At 41.8% G+C, this 23,154-nt stretch overlaps 1 protein-coding gene across 3 annotated transcripts in view; it reads left to right on the top strand.

Moving 5' to 3' along the window:
• Positions 1–440: 440 nt before the first annotated feature.
• Positions 441–23,154, top strand: part of LOC124595548 (fatty-acid amide hydrolase 2) — a 90,008-nt gene continuing 67,294 nt past the window's right edge. The window contains exons 1-2 of one of the 3 annotated variants that reach the window (XM_047134326.1): positions 441–562; positions 7,331–7,549. In XM_047134326.1, coding sequence (XP_046990282.1) covers positions 515–562; positions 7,331–7,549 — 267 coding nt within the window. In that variant the 5' untranslated portion in view covers positions 441–514. Of the gene's footprint in view, positions 563–1,119; positions 1,361–2,420; positions 2,454–7,330; positions 7,550–23,154 lie in introns of those variants that run through there. The other 2 variants (XM_047134327.1, XM_047134328.1) reach the window with 2 other exon arrangements.

Here is a 23,154-nt window from a genome sequence, read left to right as displayed (position 1 = left end):
ACTGTACTAGTGCCGACATTGTGCATGCTCTGTTGCCTGTGTCTATGTGCCTGTGGTTCTGTCAGTGTGATCATGTGATGTATCTGACCCCAGGAATGTGTCAATAAAGTTTCCCCTTCCTGGGACAATGAATTCACGGTGTTCTTATTTCAATTTCCAGGAGTGTATATTCTCCGAGTCGCTTTACTCATGCAAACCTGAGAAGGTTCATCGAAATTTCGAGTATGAAGTATATATTCCGTTTTATTCATACGACCCAATGTTCTCCGAAATTTCTTGTACGTTTTATTCACGACCCAATGACCACAGGTCTTCCGCTACTAATCGCATCTCTCACTAGTTGGTCGGATTTTTCATTTATAGAATGCCAGAATGTGATTTGATCCACACAAATTGTATACAGTATAACGACCTTAGCTGCAACGAATCTGCGCAAATCTCCTGTGTACACGCTGAGAACCATTTGCGCTGAACGAATGTGTGCAAGTAAATCACTGTACGCCTTCGACCTAGTATGGTCGAAGCTGTACGCTTTTACCGGCCGTTTAAGACCCTACAAGAGGTACATTTCAATGAAACTGGACTATAGTTTACTTGATTATCCATTAATTTTATTTGTTTAACCGTCCTTGGACCATTCAGTACAACAATATCGGGCATGTCAGAAACATTACAGAAATAATATATAAAACATAAAGATAAGGAGGATATGGTTGCTATCCTTTTTCGGAATACATGTGACTCTTATTCTAAGGATCTACAGTATTTTATGTTTAAGAGAGAATACCACTCCGATGCAAATTCTGCATATAATCCGTTAGGAATTCAATTGGACCGTGGTGCACTTTTCATTTATGGGTAGCATCTTTCTTCGTAAGCATTCTAACGTCAATAAAAGTTTACCAAATCTTCAGGGAAAACTGTAATTCTGTTCCATAAAAATAACCTCGATTAAACACAACTTTAAATTACCAAACTACCGATAATTTAACATTTTCATTGTGAAACCGATAACTGACTGCACATTGAATAAAAACGCGTTTACTTGGGGAATGATTGTAGGCAATGATTCAGAATTTCCGCAGCATGAAATTAAATTCTACAAAGGAATTGTAAATCTATTCTTCCTTCATTTTACCGACAATCGCCATCAAAAGGTGACAGTGCGTAAAAGCTGCTGAATCATGTAAACATAGTCACGTCGCAGGTGAAGAGTGAAAGTTAAATGGGTTTAACGTTTTGGCTCACATGAAGTAAACCAGTATAACTAATTAGACACATAAGAATAAACTGTTCTTGGCGACATTTACGGATTAAACGTTTCTGTAGAAAAGAAATGTGTCAAAGGAAAGGAAAACGCGTAAGTTGATATCGGCCCATAAACTTTATTCCCTCAATTTAGAGATAGATACTAAGCAGACACGGCTAAAATTTCCAGAAAACTAATTCTTGTATATCATCTTCTCTTGTGTGTGTGTTTTTTTAAAGGAATACCACAAATTTAAGTAATTTTTACTGCAGAGAATTGTCTATTTTTTCTGTTAGCTTTTACGTTTCATTCGGGTTTTCGTAGTTCCTCGCAGATCAATGGGAAAAAGTGCACACTTTTGTTATGCGCTTTAGTATATTTTTAACCAGCATCATCGAGACACTCAACAAGCAATGTTACTCTTGTGCCTGTTGACATCCCTAAGAGAATTGTTCATTATTTAGAGAAACAACACGAACAGAGTGACTACAATATGATAATTATCACATTTTATGTAACTTCCCACCGTCTAAATTTTATAATCGCGGTACAAGTATTCCTCATACAGTTTATTTAAATAAATGAGTTTGTAATTCATGTATGTGGGCTTCCCTCATGTCTGATAAAGTTTTACTACCGTCTGTACACCGTCAGTCATGATTTAAAGAAAACTGCACGACTTAAATTGTTTTTAAAGTGTGGTAGTTGTTCGTGGTATTTTGCCTCGCCATAGTTATTTAAATGGAATGAATATTTTAGCTGGTTTAACAAACAAGTATTGCTTGCCATGTTTGAAACATAAATTTCATATGAATGTCATTAAAAGTATAGCATAGGCTAAAAGAGAAATCGTTTGGTGCTACATTTGTGCCAATACAACTGTTCACCCATTCCAGTCAATCATAATACATCACTAACAATACATAAAAAATATTGCAAGCCACTTCTCTAAATATTATATAGGCCTACCTACTTCCTCTGTACTGTACCTAGTACTCATTCTGCATCAATATATTATTGACTAGGCTCAACTGAATCCTTTGCATATCATTTGGGGTAATGAAACTGAAGTCAGGAAAGTGTTCATTCACCAAAAGTGAACAAGAAGAATACTGTGTAAGATAGGCAACTGAACATCTTGCAAAGACCTGTTCAGTGATTTTGGAATTGCTACATTCACTTGCCAATGGCTGACATTAATTCGGTAATGGTATTTGTTTCTAATAATTAAAATAAATTCCTTTTGAATTTTGATTTATGCAACCACAAAACAGTAAGGAAAGAAAAATTTCTTTTAGACTTTTCCTCATTATTTGGGTCTCAGGGTGATGTTCTGTGTATTAAGGTGCAAAAATCGAAGTCTTACATAAAGCAACTACACATTGCCTGGTTGGATCTAGAGTCGATAATTTCAGTTTCCTGTTATCTGCGTTACAAGTTGCAATACTCATACAAAAGGGCTATATTCATATTACTGAGATAATTTCATCTTTTTTTCAAAATAGTGGTTTTCCTGTTAATTATTTCTTTGAATGTCAACTAATAATTTAAAGTATTTTAATGTTTGTTAACTATTAATGCAGTTTCTAGTAGCTACTTCATCTTCATTTTCTTAATAGGTACCTTGACTCGTTTCACATTCCTGAAGGTATTTCTTCATGATGGAATCTGCAGGACATGAAACTGTGGAGGAGTACAATGATTAATTACCTTTTCTGAAACACTTGAAAACTTATTGCAGTGACTCTAAGACATTGTACTTGATCACTAGAACACTGGATAAGCTGGGCACTGTAAAAGAAAAGCTTGTTTTTTCATTTCATTATGTATTCTGTTCTGTAAACTCCATTGTAAAGGAGAGTCTAAAGGGATGTAGAACAAGTCAAGCTGCACATTAACAGGTAGAACCAGCCACTGCAGGCTACTATCATAAGGAGATTTAACAACCACTTACAACTGACACTAATTGACTCGTATTCATCTACACTAGCATATGCCGTGACATGAGTCTTGGTTTTTGAAAACATTCTGTAGTTATCAGAGGGAGAATAACTGCCTATCAGTTATTTTCAGGAGGCAAAATTGCAGTACACATTTTGGTATTTAGGGCATTTGAAAATGTTGTGCATAGCCACTAAAGGAAATAAACAAAGGTTAAAAATGGATAGAAGTCCTTTTGTTAAACTAAATGAAGTTTTCAAACTAAGTTTTCAATGTACCTGGAATGAAGTCATTCACAATCAGTAGGTATTACTGTATTTTTTCTCTTATAACATAAGTACTACTTGATGATGATGATGATAATAATAATAATAATCCGTCATCAGCAACCATTTGACAACTGCTGCTGGATAAAGGCCACTGCTAAATTTTTTGTGGTTTAGGGTCTTCTGCAGTCCATATTCATACTGCTCCTGCATGTTTACTTATGTTATCTACTGCACCTCTCTCCCCCCCCCCCCCCCCTCCCAATTAGATCATTGTCCCAGTCTTCTCTTACTGCTTGGAATTCAGTATAGAACATCCATTTGTATGGCTACAAGCCCCACCTAGCTTTGATTAATTTTCATTGTTCTACCACAGCCACTCCAATTTGTACCCTTATCTGCTTGTTTTCTGTCTCTCCTAGTAATTCCCATCAAGCAGTTCTTGGAAAACACCATGTTTATAATGGTGTACGCATTTAAAGTGCATGCCTCATTATGCAAATCAGAATGGGTCCGCACTCATTCTAGACTTTGTCTCAGACCCATCAAAACCTGTATTTATTTTACCAAAAATAATACAGACTATTGCTCTTGTTTGTTGATTATGTAGTCCACCTATTTATTGTCATCACCTATATGGATACTCTGCAAATTACACTTAGGTGGCTGGCAGAGGGGTCATCGACCAACTTCATTACAATTTTCTATTATTCCAATCTCGAATAGGGGGCGGAAAAAATGAACACCTATATCTTTCTGTGCGAGCACTGATTTCCCTTGTTTTATTGGGGTGATCATTTCTGCATATGTAGGTTGGCATCATCAAAATATTTTCATATTCAGAGGAGAAAGTTGGCGATTGAAATTTTGTGAGAAGATTCTGCCACAACGAAAAACCCCTTAGTTTTAATAATGTCCACCCCAAATCCTGTGTCATGTCAGTGACACTCTCTCCCCTATTTCGTGATAAGACAAAACGTGCTGCCTTTCATTGAACTTTCTCGATGTACTCTGTTAATCCTATGTGGCAAGGATCCCACAACACACAGCAGTATTCTAAAAGAGGAAGGACAAATGTAGTGTACACAGTCTCTTTAGTAGATCTGTAACATTTTCTAAGTATCTTGCCAATAAAACACAGTCTTTGGTTTGCCTCCCCCACAACATTTTCTATGTGTTCATTTCAATTTAAGTTGTTTGTAATTGTAATTCATAGGTATTTTGGAATTTATGGTTCTGTGATTTCTTTTTGATTTTTTTTTGTCAATGTGTTCAATTTATGTTGTTTTATAATCTTATTGTAATTGTTTTTAAAGCCTACTTTCAGCCTTTCTGTGATAATTTCTGCCAATAGCTGTTAAAGTTTTTCTGCTCTAGAGTTAAATGATACACAGTCATGACTAAAATGGAGATAGTTTAAACACATTTCATTAAAACATATTCCTTCCTTTTTTTCCCATTTTAGGGACCTGAAAATTTTCTGTAGGACTGCTAGTAATAGTCTTGGTAATGGAGAGCCTCCTGTCAGACTTCTTTCTCAATTCCGATTTTTTTTTTTTTTTCCCGCCCGCCCCCCCCCCCCCCATGTGAAATCCAACAGAAGTTGTCTGTTTGGTGTTCAGTATACTAACATAGGTTGTAACAATGTTTTATTTTTCAAGTAATATCCGGTGCAATATTTTCATCATGAGTGGGGTTTTGAGCTTCCTTATGCAGGTGATTTTCAGAGAAGGTTGTAATTTTTACCAGTTGATTGTTAGATGATTAAAATATCCTCCAATAATGACATTAAGATTGGTGAAAATATGTATTAGTGAACTAAGGAGTTCTGTAAAGTATTCCGTGCATCTGGAGATGGGTCTGGCGGTTGACAGAAGTACCCTGCTAAAAGTTTATTTCCCACCCTTGGTACTGTGGCTAGCCCATACAGTCTTGCATGCATTTCATTTCCGTCTCAGTGGATATGAGTTTCTTGTCTATGGTGATAAATACTTTACCTCCATTTCCCATTAACCTATCCTTTCAGTAGCTATGATATTGTAATCCATGTCTATGTGGCATCCCCGGCCAGAATCCACCCCTGTTATAGCCCCATGTAGATAATCTAGGGCAAGACTTGTACCTTACACCAAGGCACAATATCCAACTGCAGTCCAAAAACAGCTGTTTCCTTCCCAGAAAAAGGTACAGTGAAATTTGATATCAGCCATGCTGTATGCTGGCTGTTCTGCAATTACTGTGCAGTGTTGTATGAGTGTCATCTGGAAATTAAGTTTTGCTGTTATTTATTTATTTTTTAATAAATCATAGTTACATGAAAAACTTTATTGATAACAGATACATCAATGCTTGAGCTATTTTTCAACATAATCAACACAGAATGGAGACACTTGTCGTATTGTGGGATCACCTTTTGTATTCCTGTGTCATAAAGTAGGAGTGGAACAAGCGTACGGCAGTCATTGTCAGTTCTATGCCATTGTGAAAATGCTGACTGGCAGGTACGTATTTGTTGAGGTCCAAGAAAATATCGAAATCACGGAGAACAAGATCAGGATTGTTTGGCTGATGGTCAAATAGCTCCCAATCAAACTTCTTCTGAAGAAGTGTTCTGTGCCAAGCCGTATGTGGGCAATCATTGTCATGGATTAACACAACACCTGCACTGAGCATTTCATACGTCTTATTTTGAATGGCTGATCGCAATTTCTTCAGTGTTTTACAAAAACAGTCAGTGTTCACTTTTTCATCTCTTGTTAAGAAGTCAATGAGCGGAATGTGCATCCTGTCCCAGAACATGACTACCCACACTGAACTGTCTCTTTTAACTTCATCTTGACTGGAGTCCACTATGACACCAATGCATCGATTGCTACTTGGTTTCCAGGGTAAATTTAAAAACCCATGTCTCATCACCTGTGACAGTCTGGTCGAGGAATTCATCACCGTCCTTGTGGTACCCACTGTTACTTCTAAGCAGTTTACTTTGTGTTATTGTGTGAGGTTTCTCATTACCCACCTAGCATACGCTTCCTGTAACAGCAGCCATTTAGTGATAATTTCATGCAGCAAGGCTCACAATATCTGCAGAAAATGTCTAAAGAGATCTATAACTGTGGAGCAAATCCTCTCCATAATGTGTTGCTGCACCAGCTGCATAAGGTCATCATTGATGAGGGGCAGTCACTTGCAGCCCTGTGCAATAAGGACACTTTGACAATCTTTGGACAATTGCCTCCACCATTAACACATCTACATCTACATCCATACTCCGCAAGCCACCTGACGGTGTTCTGTTTGCTCATGATCTTTGGGCCTTACACCTGCCACAGCTGATGGTGATTGTCAATTGACACTTGTTTTGTGCATTAAGAAATTTTATTACAGACTGATCCTCATGGTCGGGGGGAGAAAGAATAAGAGCTGGCACTTTCAGCCACTGCTGCAGCAGTACATCGTAGCTCTGTCACCCAGGTGCTATATTTCAGGATAAATATGTTAAAAGAAAAAAGGGAACTTAATTTCTGGATGACCCTCAAATGTGGATATGACAAGAAGGTACCTATCTTCCTGCATGAATGGACACTGTCCAAATGAGGCTAATGTCAAAATCAACCATCCAGTTGCTGCCAATAACAGCACAAACTTTCCTGAACTGAGAAGGTATGAGGAGACATCCCTTAAGCACAGGAGCCTGTCCTCACAGTCCACCTTTCCTAGATGTTCTCTGGTCCCTGTCTTCAGCTGCCCCTTTCCCACACCATCCATCCCATCAGCTGCAGGTGAGTGGCAGCCTTTCCTCATTTTTCTTTTATTGTTTGTATTCTGGAATTTTCTCTTGTGTGATAGGATCTGTATTTTTCTTTGTTCACAGAAAAGTATGTACAAAAAATCAATGAAGATCTTCAAGAAGACTGTGATACCATTAATTGTGCAGTTGTTGGCACTAGTCCGCATTATCATTGACCGAATAATAGATTTCTGCTTTTCTCTGTATTATGATGACACCAAGAAGATAGCGGTGCCTGAAGCAAAAACTTCTCTTTTGATGGAAAGTGCACTTTCCTTGGCGAAAAAAATAAGGAACAAAGAAGTAAGTTAATAATCATAGTGCTTTTCTACACTTATCAAGACTGGCATATTGACCTCAAATTGTCAGAATATGAATCATCACCATTACATTGCGTCATTCTTATGGAAAGGAGTCTTTGTAATCTGAAAAGAAGCCAAGTAATCAACCTAAATAATCAACTTAGATGTTTCTACGTTTAGAGCAAGCTGCCATTCTTCACATCAAATAGATATCCTGCCTTAATCATCCTGTATCCATGTATAGTCACTCAATGATGATACTTCCCCTTATACTACAGCATCATTAGGATGTGACAGAGCTGCTGCTGTAGTTTTAGAACAAATAGCTATATCAGCTGTGAAACCCAAAATTTCTTCTGGGTTGCTATTGCAGAATAGTTCTCTGATAATTTTAACAGTTTAGAGATCCCCTCTAGGAAACTTTCAGCTGTTTATGAGAAATATAGATGCATTATTGAGCTACATATTAGACAAGAAGAAAAAGTAGTTTGTGGAGATCTCAGTGTAGATTTCTTAAAATATGAACCCAGGAAAAATGAACCAAAACATTATGTGGGTGCCTCAATCGAATTTCAGTGGTCAGTTTTTCCATCGTGAGTGCAGGAAGGTAGTAGGACACTAATCGGAAACATTTTTGTAGACAGTCTTTAGGATGAAACAATTAATGTGCACCCAATTGTTAATGGACTATCTGGTCATAACGCACAATTAATGGAAATAAACAATATGGCACCTCAAGCCCTGAGACAGGCTTGTACAAAACGGTGGGGCTTATTAACGAGAAGAGGATACAGTATTTTTAGAGTAAGCTAAAAGAGGTGGTGTGGGATGAGGTTTGTAGAAAGAGGGCGGATGTCAAATTCAGTTTATTCCATAGTGAATTTGTGTCAGTATTTGAAAGTAACTTTCCTAAAAAGTTTTCCAGAAAATTTATTAAAAACCAAGTAAGCCATCGATAAAAAAGGGAAATAAAATGTCAAATAAGAGGAAGAGGAATATTTATAAAAATACCAGAATAACTCAAGAACTGACATCACGTGCATACTACAAAAAAATATTGTAATATTTTAAAGAAAGTCATTAAACTGTCGAGAAGTATGTATACCCTGCCGGAAATTAATGATGCAGATAATAAGATTAAAACCATGTGGGATAGGACAGCCAGTGAGTGTTCAAATGTTCAATGTGTGAAATCTTATGAGACTTAGCTGCTAAGGTCGGACTCGAACCTCCGCCGGGACCAGCCACACAGTCCATGTCTGCAGCACCTTAGACTGCTTGGCTAATCCCGCGCGGTGCCAGTGAGTGTACAAGATACCATGACAGTTAAACTAAATCACAATGTCGCTTCTGATAATCATGAGTTGTGAGTACTTTTAACAATCACTTTCTAAATGCAGCAGAAAAAATTTTATTAAATGATTCAGTTTAAGGACCAAGAGAATATGTTGAAAATGTCATTCCACAAAACTTTAAGCAACTAGAAGTAGCATCAACATCCTTCACTGTAATTAATATATTTCTAAAAATTCTAAAAACAAAAGTTCATGGAATTTCAAACAGATTTCTGAAAAGTAGTTCTAACTTAATAAGTACTGTGCTTAGTGATATATGTAATGCATCACTGGTATAGGGAATTATCCAGACAGGTTAAAATATGCAGTTGAAGGGCTTTGTGGAAGAACCAGATATCTCCACTTTTGGACTAAAATGAGCTGCATATTGATCCTCTCTCTTTTGGTGTAAAAAGCACGTGGTTTCACAGAACAACCATGCTGCTAGAGAGTGAAAGGAGCTGCCTGGTTACTTCACCAAAATGATTTGTGTATGTTACCATAGGTGACTGTGCATGATGGCTAGTAGTACACAAAGACACAGTGCTAGCAGGAGCATCACACATCAGTCGGTTGTTGTTACTATGGTAGGAATAAATGATGTGAGTGACTTTTCTGCTTCAGAAAGTGAATTTGTACCTTCTGAAGACTATGATACATTCAAACATCTTATCTTTTGGAACATCTTAAAGGAGGAAAGAGCGATTTGTTGGGAAAGCTTGGGCAGATTTCTCAGACCCTTGGTTGTGAGGACCCACCTGTTATAAGGAGAAGGCAAAGTAAAACTGAAAGAAAAGGCATCAGAAAGTATGATGTTCAAGACGGTACACTGGTGAAAACTGCACCAGCTTGAGTTCAGAGGGACAATCTAAGAAGTAAATATTAATTAAAAAGGTAAGAGAAATGAAAGATGGAAAGTTATTTGCAATTATACATCTACATACATACTCCCCAAGCCACTGTACAGTGGACTGCAGAAGGTACAACATACCACTAGTAGCCATTTCCTTTCCTGTTCCACCTACAAATAGAGTGAGAGAAAATGAAAGTCTATAAGCCACCGTACAAGCCCAAATTTTTCTCCTCTTATCTTTGTGGTCCTTAATTAAAATGTACATCGGCAGAGGTGGAATCATTGTGTCGTTGACTTCAAATGTTGGTTCTCTAAAGTTCCTCAATCTCAATAATGCCTCATGAAAAGAATGCTGTCTTCCCTTCAGGGATTCACATGTGGGTTTATAAAGTGTAGAAAGGAAGAAGGAAAAAAGAGGGAAGAGAGAGAGACAATTTTTAAATTAAGAGAGAAAGGTGAAAATCTAAGAAAAGATAAATGACTAATTTAACTCTGCCATCCTTCTGTTAGTTGTTGTTATCGTTATATAGAAAGTCATCCAATGAACACACATCAGTCGGCAAACAGAATGATTCCTTCCACATTTTGCTCTGCCTTTGATGTTACAGTATTTATTAGTGGAGAGGGTGGATTAAGTGTTGGTGGGTAGGTTGTTGGGAGTGTCGTGTGGTTTGACAAGGTTGTTATAAAGATTAGTAGAGCAATGGAAGATAGCAAAAGGTGTTGTGGTGAATTGACCAGGGAGAGACTACCATTTTATGGCGTGACTTAAATGTGTCATAGGCATAGAGGAGTAAACTATTGAGGTATTCAGGGTGTGGGTTGTACTGAGTGACAAGGGGAGTTTGGTATATGCTATTGCTGATAATGTCATGACAAAAGAGGATGCAGAACCAGCGGTGCTGGCAGCCAGCAAACTGCTTACAGTGGCTACTGACAGGGTGGGCCAGTGCTGTGTGTATTGTAAAGAGAGCCTCTAATCTCTTTTCTCGGCGTGCTCTCTTGTCGTATTAAGTGTGCCGCTGACATTTCTGACTTGTGTACGGCTTTGTGTGATTTAGTTCTTGAGACGTTAGAAGTCTCACTGTTGACAACTTGGTCAGGCTTAGACACAGTGCAGTGTTTTCCTCCCAGGTTGCGAATTCATCTTTTCAAACCCCAGGAATGAGTTGCCAAAGTGGTGACGAGTCTGTCTCGTGCATGCATCAGTTGGGTTGCATCATCATGGATTACACTTTATGGAATTGTGGCAGCAGCAGCAGCAAATACAGCACACTAAGTGCTGCAAGTGATGGGCAACTGTGGCAACAGGCACCACCCACCCCAGCCACCCCTCAGGCTTTAAGACATTTTGACATAGGTACAGAGATTTCTACTGCAAGGTAAGAAAAGTTGCCGAAACTGTAGATGTAAATGCACTCTTCCTTTCTTCTCGTTCCTTTCTTTATAATTTGGTACAAACGCTTTCTCTGCACATGGACCCTGCTTTGTTGAAATTTGACGATTTGTGTGTGGTTTTGATTGCACATTTTGTGCATAAATCACATGCTGTGGCAGTGCGTCTTAAGTTAAATCAGCTATGAAAGTGGGGTTAATGAGTTGATAGCAGAGTTACAGTGTTTGGCTAGAGATTATAAGTGTGATTATAGTCAGTGTGGCATACGTTACTAAGAGCTAACCATCCACAAAGTAATTATTTGATTAGCTCCAGATAAGCCATTTCAAGTGAGGGCCTTTGGGTTGTCTGACTCGTCTCTAGCCAATGGGGCACAGTTAGCATGGTCGTATGAGTTGTCTGTGGTGGCACGGAAAATCTTTGCTGATGAGTGCCATGCAGTGGAAGTGGAGTGTGGCTTATTCCATAGTACATCATCATACAACACAGCAGAGTCTCATTCCCCAGAGTCGTAACATGCCTAGGTCTCACTTAGTTGCTGAAGAGCAGTCTCACTGCAGCTGTGTTAAGTAGCTTCATGAGGGATATACCAGGAATCAGGTTTCTCCACCATAGGACCAGCCTTCATGCAAACAGTGGAGTGGCAGGCAGTAACATCTGTCCTCTCTTGGTGTTGGAGAGTTCATTAGATGGCTGGACGTGTCACACCCAACATAAGTTGTGGAAATGTCTGCATTTAAATAAAATTTGTTTATAGTGCAACCACAGGGAGGCCACAGTTGCTGTGTGTGCTACATAGCATCCTGTTCACAATGTTGACTAGTTGGGTATTAATGCACTTTCCATAATAGGTGCACGCACTTGGCAAACGGTTCATAAGCTTGTGCTACAGTTTTCTCTTCTGGGACACTCAGTTGAGTTTCAGCTTGATACTGGGGCTGTGACCTCATTAATCAGTTTGTCTACATGTCATGAACTAGGCAGCCCTCTGTTACAAGTAGTTACAAAAACAGTGTAGTTGCCAACAAATTCTATTGAAAGGTCAACTGGTTGTGGTGACAAAATATAACATGGGACAGCAAGTAACATTATAAGTGGTCAATTGTGCTGCAATGTTGAATATTTTTTGGGTTGAACACTTTTATATGGCAATTGATTTCCAAAGGTTGATCATGTAATTTTAAAATTTGTAGTCATCCTCTTCACGACCTTGAGTCACTTTTGCAGACCCATAAATAGTTGCTTGAGCCAATGTGGGGTAAAGCAAGTGATTTTATTGCCCACATTTAGCTTAAACCATCTGTGACCCCTAAGTTTCGTGGTGGCTGCCCTTTGTCATTTGCTGTGAGAGACATAGTTAAAGCTGAATTAGACAGACTACACAATTAGGGGACATTTCACCTGTAGCATCAAGTCTCTGGGCAACACCATTTGTGGTGGTTAAAAGACCCTATAGGGTGATTCGGTTGTGTGGCAATTTTAAATCCACTATTAACACGCAGAGTGAGTTGGACATTTATCCAATCCCTCGCACCAAGGCCGGTGGATGCCATTTTTAAAAAACTGATTTGTGAGATGCCTGTCTACAGTTGCCCCTCAATGCAGTCATAGCAGTTGCTCATTATTTATACACTGTTTGGCTTCTTATAAATTTACCATGTTACCTTTTGCTGTTGCATCAGCCACAGGAATTTTTAAGCAGATTATTGAGCAGAGATTTCACCATATTCCGAAGTGTGCAATTTATCAGGATGACTTAATTGTTACTTGGGCCACCAGGGTAGGACATTTGCAAAATTTTCAGGCAGTGTTTCAGGCACGGGAGGACAGTGGTCTTTATTGTAAGTTGGAAAAGTGTACATTTCTTTTGCACCCAGTGTGAAGTGTTTAGGGAATGCCTTATGTAAGGAGGGCATTAAACCACTTGATGAATATGTCGCAGTAATTGATAAGTTGTTCATCCCTCAGAACGTAAAGGGGCTGCAGGCATTCCTTGGCAAGGTTAACTATTGTAAGAAATTCACACCGTGTGAATTGGAGGTCTTACAACCTCTCAGTCAACATTGTAAGAAGGGTGTGAAATTTGTTTGGTCAGGCACTTGTCAGTGTGCTTTTTTGTGACTAAAAGCTTGGTAACCATTGGTCCCTGCCTTGCTAGCTTTGACTCAAAGACAAGCTTAATACTGACTGCTGACACATCACAGTATAGGACTGGTACCATACTGTCCCCCAGAAATCTAGACAGATCAGAACATCCAATTGCTTTCACATCTAAGAACCCCTTGCCTGCCCAAAAGAATTACTTCCAGATACAGAAAGAGCCCGCCCATGAACCATGGACCTTGCCGTTGGTGGGGTGGCTTGCGTGCCTCAATGATACAGATAGCCGTACCGTAGGTGCAACCACAACGGAGGGGTATCTGTTGAGAGGCCAGACTGTTATAACGTCAAGTTTAACACATATATTTCAGAACGACACAACACATATAAGTCACAGAGTAAGTTGACAAGCAAGACATGTGTACACGTTAGCATTCGAATGAGCACTGAGTCCCAGTCTAGCGGCCGCTGCTCGGCTGGCCGCTTAGGTGGCACAGCTGCTGCATGGCTGGCAGACAGCGCCGCACGTAGAGGATGCGCGTAATTGCGCGGCGGCGCTTCGAATGATCGGCGAGTCACAACACTTCCCCCTTTTGAAATTGTTGCACTGGTCTTGATGGAGGTGTCCTGGAGATGGCTAACGTTCGTAGGCGTTGTTTGACTCGCCGTAAAGTCTCGAGGAGGAGGCTTCCCGTACGGACGGAAGTGTCCCCGATGATAACGGGTCGAGATGACAGGAGACGTAGGGGTCGAATCTGCTGGGGCCCCGTGCACCAATCTGCCCGTTGCGGCCAGTTCAGTTGATATGACAGGAGACATGGGCGATGTGTCGGCGTCCGTTGGAGGAGGAGGCAAGTAGATTTGTTCTGACAGAGGATGGTCATCCGGTTCCTGCATGGGCACGTCTCCTGGTGACGTTTGTTCTTGTGCTGGCATCGCGATGACGGTGAGAGGGCTGCATTGTGAGTATTGAGAGATGCCAAGATCCCGAGCGTCAGGTAGAGCCAAAGATGGTGTAGCGGCATTCGGAACAGGCGTTGCTGGCACACGAGGCCGAAGCTGGTCCGAATGACGCACTGCAACACCCGTGTCCATCTGGATTTCATACAGGCGTCTACCACGGTGTCTTAAAATGCGGCCCAGGTTCCATTTTGGCCGCCTGCCATATCCCCGTACCCAGACGAGGTCGTCGGAGGTGAACCGGCCAAGTGAAGTCACCCGCGGCCGTGAGGTGGAAGGCCACAGAAGATGAAGTAGCATGTGGGGCTGTTGGCCATGTAAGAGCTCAGCCGGGCTGTGGTCGCCCATGGGGGTGAAACGGTAAGATGCCAGAAACTGGAGAAGCGCATCATCAGCAGCAGAAGAAGTCAGAAGTTTCCGCATCTGAGCCTTAAATGTGCGGACCAGTCGTTCAGCCTCACCGTTGGATTGTGGATGGAACGGCAGGGCCGTGACATGCATAACGCCGTGACAAGTACAAAAATCCGCAAATTCGGAAGAGGCAAATTGCGGACCATTATCAGTAACAAGAGTAGAGGGGAGGCCTTCCAAAGAAAAAATGCGGGCAAGAGCACTGGTGGTTGCCGCGGTGGTAGGCGATGTGCAACGGACAATGAAAGGAAAGTTAGGGTAGGCGTCAATTACGAGGAGCCAATAAGTACCTAAAAAGGGTCTTGCAAAGTCAGCATGACTGCGCTCCCAAGGCTTCTCAGGTGAACGCCACGGTGACAAAGATGACTTCGGGGCAGCGGCCTGTGACGCACAAGGGCCGCAGGCAGTGACCATGTGTGCTATTTCAGAGTTAATGCCAGGCCAGTACACATGACGGCGCGCCAGAGATTTTGTGCGAGACACACCCCAGTGCCCTTGGTGGAGGAGGTTCAAGCCCGAAGCACGCAAAGACGCAGGTACCACAACACGCGGCAAAGCATTGTCAGTGGAGAGGAGGATAAGACCATCCCTAGCCGTGAGGCGGTAGCGCAAAGCATAGTAGTTCCGCAACGGATCAGAAGTGTTAGTGGACGGGCGATCTGGCCAACCCTTCTGAATACAGCGTAAAACCTGGGAGAGGGTAGGGTCAGAACCAGTAGCAGCCGCCAGCCTGTCCCCAGTGATGGGGAACTCGTCCACAACCCGCTGCTCGGCAACATCCAGGTGGAAACACAAAAGTTCGTCCCTATCGAATGCCTGATCAGGACCCTTGGGAAGGCGAGACAGAGCATCAGCATTTGCATGTTGAACTGTTGGCCGGAAATGAATCTCATAATTGAAACGAGACAAGTAAAGAGCCCAACGCTGGAGGCGGTGTGCAGCCTTGTCGGGAAGTGACGTTGATGGATGAAACAAGGAAACAAGTGGTTTGTGATCCGTAACAACATGAAATTTTGAGCCATAGAGAAAAACACCAAACTTATGAAGAACATAAATAATGGCCAAAGATTCTTTCTTAATTTGAGAATACTTTTGTTGGGCATCCGTGAGTGTTTTGGAGGCATAAGCAATGGGTTGTTCCGAACCGTCAGAAAAATGGTGCGCAAGGACTGCACCGACCCCATATTGAGAGGCGTCTGTGGCAAGAACAAGATGTTGGCCAGGTCGGTAAGTAGCCAGGCACGGAGCCTGTTTCAGCATAGTCTTCAATTTCTGGAAAGCCGCTTCGCATGACGTGGACCAGTGAAAAGGCACGTTTTTATGCAACAGGCGATGCAACGGCTGAGCTACCGAAGCCGCAGACGGTAAAAACTTGTGATAGTATGCTATTTTCCCCAAGAAGGCCTGCAGTTCCTTAACAGATGTAGGGCGAGGAAGGGCATCGATCGCAGTGACAGTTTGCTGAAGCGGACGAATACTATCCTGAGAGAGTTGAAACCCCAAGTATGTGATAGATGCCTGAAAAAATTGTGATTTCTGAAGATTACACTTAAGACCGGCAGTCTGTAAGACATGAAAAAGTGTGCCTAGATTTTGAGGATGTTCTTCAGTGGTGGAACCAGTGACAACAATGTCGTCCATGTAATTGATACACCCAGGGACAGGGAGCAATAATTGTTCCAAGAATCGCTGAAAGAGAGCAGGGGCGCTAGCAACCCCGAATGGCAAGCGTTGGTATTGGTAGAGGCCGAAAGGCGTGTTAAGGACCAGAAACTGCCAGGAAGCAGCGTCGAGAGGAAGTTGATGATAAGCTTCTGACAGTTCAATTTTAGAAAAATACTGGCCTCCAGCAAGTTTAGTGAACAGTTCTTCAGGACAGGGCTTAGGGTAAGTGTCGATGAGGCATTGAGCATTTACAGTGGCTTTGAAATCGCCACAGAGACTAATATCACCATTTGGCTTAGCAACGACAACGACAGGAGAGGACCACTCACTGGAAGTGACAGGAAGCAAGACCCTTGAAGTAGTGAGACGATCCCACTCCCGTTTCACCCGATCACGAAGGGCCACAGGAATGGGTCGAGCCCGAAAAAACTTAGGCCGAGCAGTGGGTTTGAGCATGATACGAGCTTCAAAGTCGTTTGCACGGCCTAACCCAGGAGAAAAAAGGAACGAAAATGTCGTTGACAAGGAATCCAGTTGAACATAAGGAATAGCATCAGAGACAATATTGACAGAGTCATCTATGGAGAACCCAAAAACGCGAAAGGCATCGAAACCAAAAAGATTTTCTGCGTTACTCTGGTCGACCACAAATATGGGAACAGTGCGAACGACAGATTTGTAAGATACCTCAACATTAAACTGTCCCAAGAGAGAAATCTTCTGTTTATTGTACGTCCGTAATTGCCGAGTGACAGGTGACAGGAGTGGAGAACCCAACTGAAGATACGTCTGAGAATTAATTATAGTGGCAGCAGAGCCGGTATCCACTTGCATACGAACATCTTGACCAAGGATTTGGACAGTGAGGAATAACTTCCCTGAAAGGGAAGAAGTGCAGTTGACAGACAACACAGAATCAGAATCAGCATCATGTTCATGAACATCATGTATGCGGTCGGATTTGCAAACGGAAGACACATGACCTTTCTTTTTGCAATTGTGACACACAGCCCAACATTGGGGACAATCCTCGCGTGAATGTTTCGTAAAACACCGCGGACACGAAGGAAGTTGCCGGGGGTTTTGCTGCAGTTTCTTAGCGTGTTGTTTACGGCTAGGCCGAGGCTGCGCGTGGGAGCGCACTGTGGCCACGTTGGCTGGCGTGGACGCGCCACACGCGTCGTCAACAGCGCACAGAGGTTGTATTTCCCCGACATCACCCCACGCCTCTATTTGCGCCCCAGCGGCGCGAGAAATTTCAAAAGACTGCGCAGTGGAGAGAACTTCATCTAGAGTTCGATTCGCCAACTGAAGGGCACGTTGCCAAACTTCTTTGTCGGGCGCCGACCGGATAATAGCATCCCGTACCATGGAATCGGCATAGGATTCTTTGTGAACGTCAGTAACAATTTGACACTTTCGACTGAGGCCGTGAAGTTCAGCAGCCCAAGTGCGATAGGATTGATGTGGTTGTTTTTGACAACAATAAAAGGCAACACGAGAGGCTACCACATGGGTTTGCTTTTGAAAATAGACAGACAGAAGTGAGCACATTTCAGCAAAGGACAAAGACGCAGGATCCTTCAAAGTAGCCAATTGCGACAACAACCGATACATTTGAGGTGAAATCCAGGAAAGGAACAGAGACTTACATGGTTGTTCGTCCGTGACATGAAATGCCAAGAAGTGCTGTTGAAGATGTTTTTCATAATCAGACCAGTCTTCCGCCGTCTCGTCGTAAGGAGGAAAAGGAGGTATAGCCAATGACGAGAAACGCCCCGCATTTGACACCGCGACGAAATCGTGAATTGCCGCTGTTTGAAGCGTTTGCTGTTCAAGGATATTTTGCAATAGTTGCTCGACAGTAGCCATGGAACCCTGTGGGTCAACGGTGAAAAGGAAAAACCCACTACCTCGTCACCAATTGTTATAATGTCAAGTTTAACTCATATATTTCAGAACGACACAACACATGTAAGTCACAGAGTAAGTTGACAAGCAAGGCATGTGTACACGTTAGCATTCGAATGAGCACTGAGTCCCAGTCTAGCGGCTGCTGCTCAGCTGGCCGCTTAGGTGGCGCAGCTGCTGCATGGCCGGCAGACAGCGCCGCACGTAGAGGACGTGCGTAATTGCGCGGTGGCGCTTTGAATGATCGGCGAGTCACAACACATACAAACATGTGGTTCCTGAAGAGGGGCATCAGCAGCATTTTCAGTAGTTGCAGGGGCAACAGTCTGGATGATTGACTGATCTAGCCTTGTAAAATTAACCAAAACAGCCTTGCTGTTGTGGTACTGCAAACGGCTGAAAGCATGGGGAAACTACAGCCATAATTTTTCCCGAGGGCATGCAGCTTTACTGTATGGTTAAATGATGATGGCGTCCTCTTGGGTAAAATATTCCGGAGGTAAAATAGTCCCCCATTCAGATCTCTGGGCGGGGACTACTCAAGAGGACGTCATTATCAGCAGAAAGAAAACTGGCATTCTATGGATCGGAGTGCGGGATGTCAGATCCCTTAATTGGGCAGGTAGGTTAGAAAATTTAAAAAGGGAAATGGATAATTTAAAGTTAGATATAGTGGGAATTAGTGAAGTTCGGTGGCAGGAGGAACAAGACTTCTGGTCAGGTGAATACAGGGTTATAAATACAAAATCAAATAGGGGTAATGCAGGAGTAGGTTTAATAATGAATAAAAAATAGGAGTGCAGGTAAGCTACTACAAACAGCATAGTGAATGTATTATAGTGACCAAGATAGACATGAAGCCCATGCCTACTACAGTAGTACAAGTTTATATGCCAACTAGCTCTGCAGATGACGAAGAAATTGAAGAAATGTATGATGAGATAAAAGAAATTATTCAAGTAGTGAAGGGAGACAAAAATTTAATAGTCATGGGTGACTGGAATTCGACAGTAGGAAAAGGGAGAGAAGGAAACATAGTAGGTGAATATGGATTGGGGGTAAGAAATGAAAGAGGAAGCCGTCTGTTAGAATTTTGCACAGAGCATAACTTAATCATAGCTAACACTTGGTTCAAGAATCATAAAAGAAGGTTGTATACATGGAAGAATCCTGGAGATACTAAAAGGTATCAGATAGATTATATAATGGTAAGACAGAGATTTAGGAACCAAGTTTTAAATTGTAGGACATTTCGGGGGGCAGATGTGGACTCTGACCACAATCTATTGGTTATGAACTGTAGATTAAAATTGAAGAAACTGCAAAAAGGTGGGAATTTAAGGAGATGGGACCTGGATAAACTGACTAAACCAGAGGTTGCACAGAGTTTCAGGGACAGCATAAGGGAACAATTGACAGGAATGGGGGAAAGAAATACAGTAGACGACGAATGGGTAGCTCTGAGGGATGAAGTAGTGTAGGCAGCAGAGGATCAAGTAGGTAAAAAGACGAGGGCTAGTAGAAGTCCTTGGATAACAGAAGAAATATTGAATTTAATTGATGAAAGGAGAAAATATAAAAATGCAGTAAATGAAGCAGGCAAAAAGGAATACAAGCGTCTCAAAAATGAGATCGACAGGAAGTGCAAAATGGCTAAGCAGGCATGGCTGGAGGGCAAATGTAAGGATGTAGACGCTTATCTCACTAGGGGTAAGATAGATACAGCCTACAGGAAAATTAAAGAGACCTTTGGAGAAAAGAGAGCCACTTGTATGAATATCAAGAGCTCAGATGGAAACCCAGCTCTAAGCAAAGAGGGGAAAGCAGAAAGGTGGAAGGAGTATATAGAGGGTCTATACAAGGGCGATGTACTTGAGGACAATATTATGGAAATGGAAGAGGATGTAGATGAAGATGAAATGGGAGATACGATACTGCGTGAAGAGTTTGACAGAGCACTGAAAGACCTGAGTCGAAACAAGGCCCCAGGAGTAGACAACATTCCATTAGAACTACTGACGGCCTTGGGAGAGCCAGTCCTGACAAAACTCTACCATCTGGTGAGCAAGATGTACGAGACTGGCGAAATACCCTCAGACTTCAAGAAGAATATAATAATTCCAATCCCAAAGAAAGCAGGTGTTGACAGATGTGAAAATTACCGAACTATCAGTTTAATAAGTCACAGCTGCAAAATACTTAGCAAATTCTTTACAGACGAATGGAAAAACTGGTAGAAGCCGACTTCGGGGAAGATCAGTTTGGATTCCGTAGAAATGTTGGAACACGTGAGGCAATACTGACCTTACGACTTATCTTAGAAGAAAGATTAAGGAAAGGCAAACCTATGTTTCTAGCATTTGTAGACTTAGAGAAAGCTTTTGACAATGTTGACTGGAATACGCTCTTTCAAATTCTAAAGGTGGCAGGGGTAAAATACAGGGAGCGAAAGGCTATTTACAATTTGTACAGAAACCAGATGGCAGTTATAAGAGTAGACGGGCATGAAAGGGAAGCAGTGGTTGGGAAGGGAGTGAGACAGGGTTGTAACCTCTTCCCAACGTTATTCAATCTGTATATTGAGCAAGCAGTAAAGGACAACAAAAGAAAAGTTTGGAGTAGGAATTAAAATCCAGGGAGAAGAAATAAAAACTTTGAGGTTCGCAGATAACATTGTAATTCTGTCAGAGACAGCAAAGGACTTGGAAGAGCTGTTGAACAGAATGGACAGTGTCTTGAAAGGAGGGTATAAGATGAACATCAACAAAAGCAAAACGAGGATAATGGAATGTAGGGAAATTAACTCGGGTGATGCTGAGGGAATTAGATTAGGAAATGAGACACTTAAAGTAGTAAAGGAGTTTTGCTATTTGGGGAGCAAAATAACTGATGATGGTCGAAGTAGAGAGGATATAAAATGTAGACTGGCAATGGCAAGGAAAGCCTTTCTGAAGAAGAGAAATTTTTTAACATTGAGTATAGATTTAAGTGTCAGGAAGTCATTTCTGAAAGTATTTGTATGGAGTGTAGCCATGTATGGAAGTGAAACATGGACAATAAATAGTTTGGACAAGAAGAGAATAGAAGCTTTCGAAATGTGGTGCTACAGAAGAATGTTGAAGATTAGGTGGGTAGATCACGTAACTAATGAGGAGGCATTGAATAGGATTGGGGAGAAGAGAAGTTTGTGGCACAACTTGACAAGAAGAAGGGATCGGTTGGTAGGACATGCCCTGAGGCATCAAGGGATCACAAATTTAGCATTGGAGGGCAGCGTGGAGGGTAAAAATCGTAGAGGGAGACCAAGAGATAAATACACTAAACAGATTCAGAAGGATGTAGGTTGCAGTAGGTACTGGGAGATGAAGGAGCTTGCACAGGATAGATTAGCATGGAGAGCTGCATCAGATCAGTCTCAGGACTGAAAACCACAACAACAACAACAACAACAACAGAAAGAGCCACTAGTTGTGAGAAAAAGTATCACATTTTCCTGTATGGCTCCAAATTTCACTTTTTATGGGTCGTAAATTGTTGGTATCATGGTTTAATCCCAAGGCTGGACCCCCTGACAAGACAATTACAGCATTGGGTGTTATTTCTTAGCAATTATTTTTATGATATCCATTTTCAGCCCACCACAAAGCATGTGAATTCTGATGCTTTTTCCAGGTTGCCCATGGGTTCTGATACAGAGTTTTATGGATGCCTATGCTGTATGGAAAGGAGTATTTGATGTGGATGGAGCAACCGGTGTCAAAGTGGAGATACTGTTATTTGTTGTTGAGTTTGATATGGACTGAGGCTTGATTGTGAGTCTTGTCTAAATGCAAGTAGACATCCAGGAAGGTAGCTTTGGATTTGGAGAAGGACGAGAAGAATTTAAGTTTGAAGGAGTTGTTCAGTTTGAGTCTGCACCACCGAAAATATTGTCAGTAAATCTGTACAAAATCAAGAAGCGCAGCTTCTGGGTGTTGAAGAGTTCATCTTTCACGTGGTCCATTAAAATGTTGGTGTAGGGCCATAGAGCGATCTGGATGAGAGGTTGAGGTCTGAATGGGGCTAGGGTTATGAGATGCTGGGGTTTGATTTTGGGTCTTATTTGGCCTGGGTGAATAATGGGCTAGGAGTGGAAGATTAACAAGGGAGGCAAAGTTTTGAGAACATTTTTGTGAGTGGCTGTCATTTTGGTGGGCTTGAGGGACACCACTTTCGAGGTACAGGGAGCAGCAAAACAGCCTCACAGATTTTAATTAATAACAACACATTTATCACACAACATTTTAATTGTTGTAAAATGTGGAAGTATTCCCTGCCAGATGACAAGGAATGTCCCAGTAATGGAATTGAAGTGGTTAGTTGCACATATGCTTTATGCACAAAGTGTGAGACCATAGCATGTGCACAACATATCATAGCTCAGAATGCACTTAAGTCTTTCACTTATCCACAGATGTTCCTCTCCTCAATCGCAAGTGACGCATGTCATGGTCAATGTCCCCACAGAGCCCCCTCTTGTAGCGTGGATCACTGAAGGGAGGATATAAACTGTGTCGTCACTTGGTTGGGGTGTTATGCACAGATGTGCAGTCATGCGACCAGCTGTGTCGTGGCTGGCTGCACTGTTTCTCAGAGCTACGTCAAGTATGGCAATGGTGCTGTATAGCTGTTAGGGGAGCAGGTGGCATAGAAGACACCTGGTGTGCCCAAACCAGGACAGTGGCTGGGCAACCAGGAGAGAGGGAAGTGGTGCGGCATTACCAGGGGGTGCCAAGTAATTTTTGTTGTAATAAAAACACCACATGTGGAGACCCTCCACATCTAAGATAGTAGTGGAAGAAGAAAACTTGGAAGAGACTATTGGTACAGATATTGATTTGATGCTGGAGCAGATTAGTTTTCTATGGATGCCTTTGTTGTATGGAAAAGGAGCATTCGATGTGGATGGGATGAGAGGTGTCAAAGTGGAGATACTG

This window comes from Schistocerca americana, chromosome 2, assembly GCF_021461395.2.
Source record: "Schistocerca americana isolate TAMUIC-IGC-003095 chromosome 2, iqSchAmer2.1, whole genome shotgun sequence".
NCBI lineage: Eukaryota > Metazoa > Arthropoda > Insecta > Orthoptera > Acrididae > Schistocerca > Schistocerca americana.
This window is presented reverse-complemented; position numbering and strand designations above follow the sequence as displayed.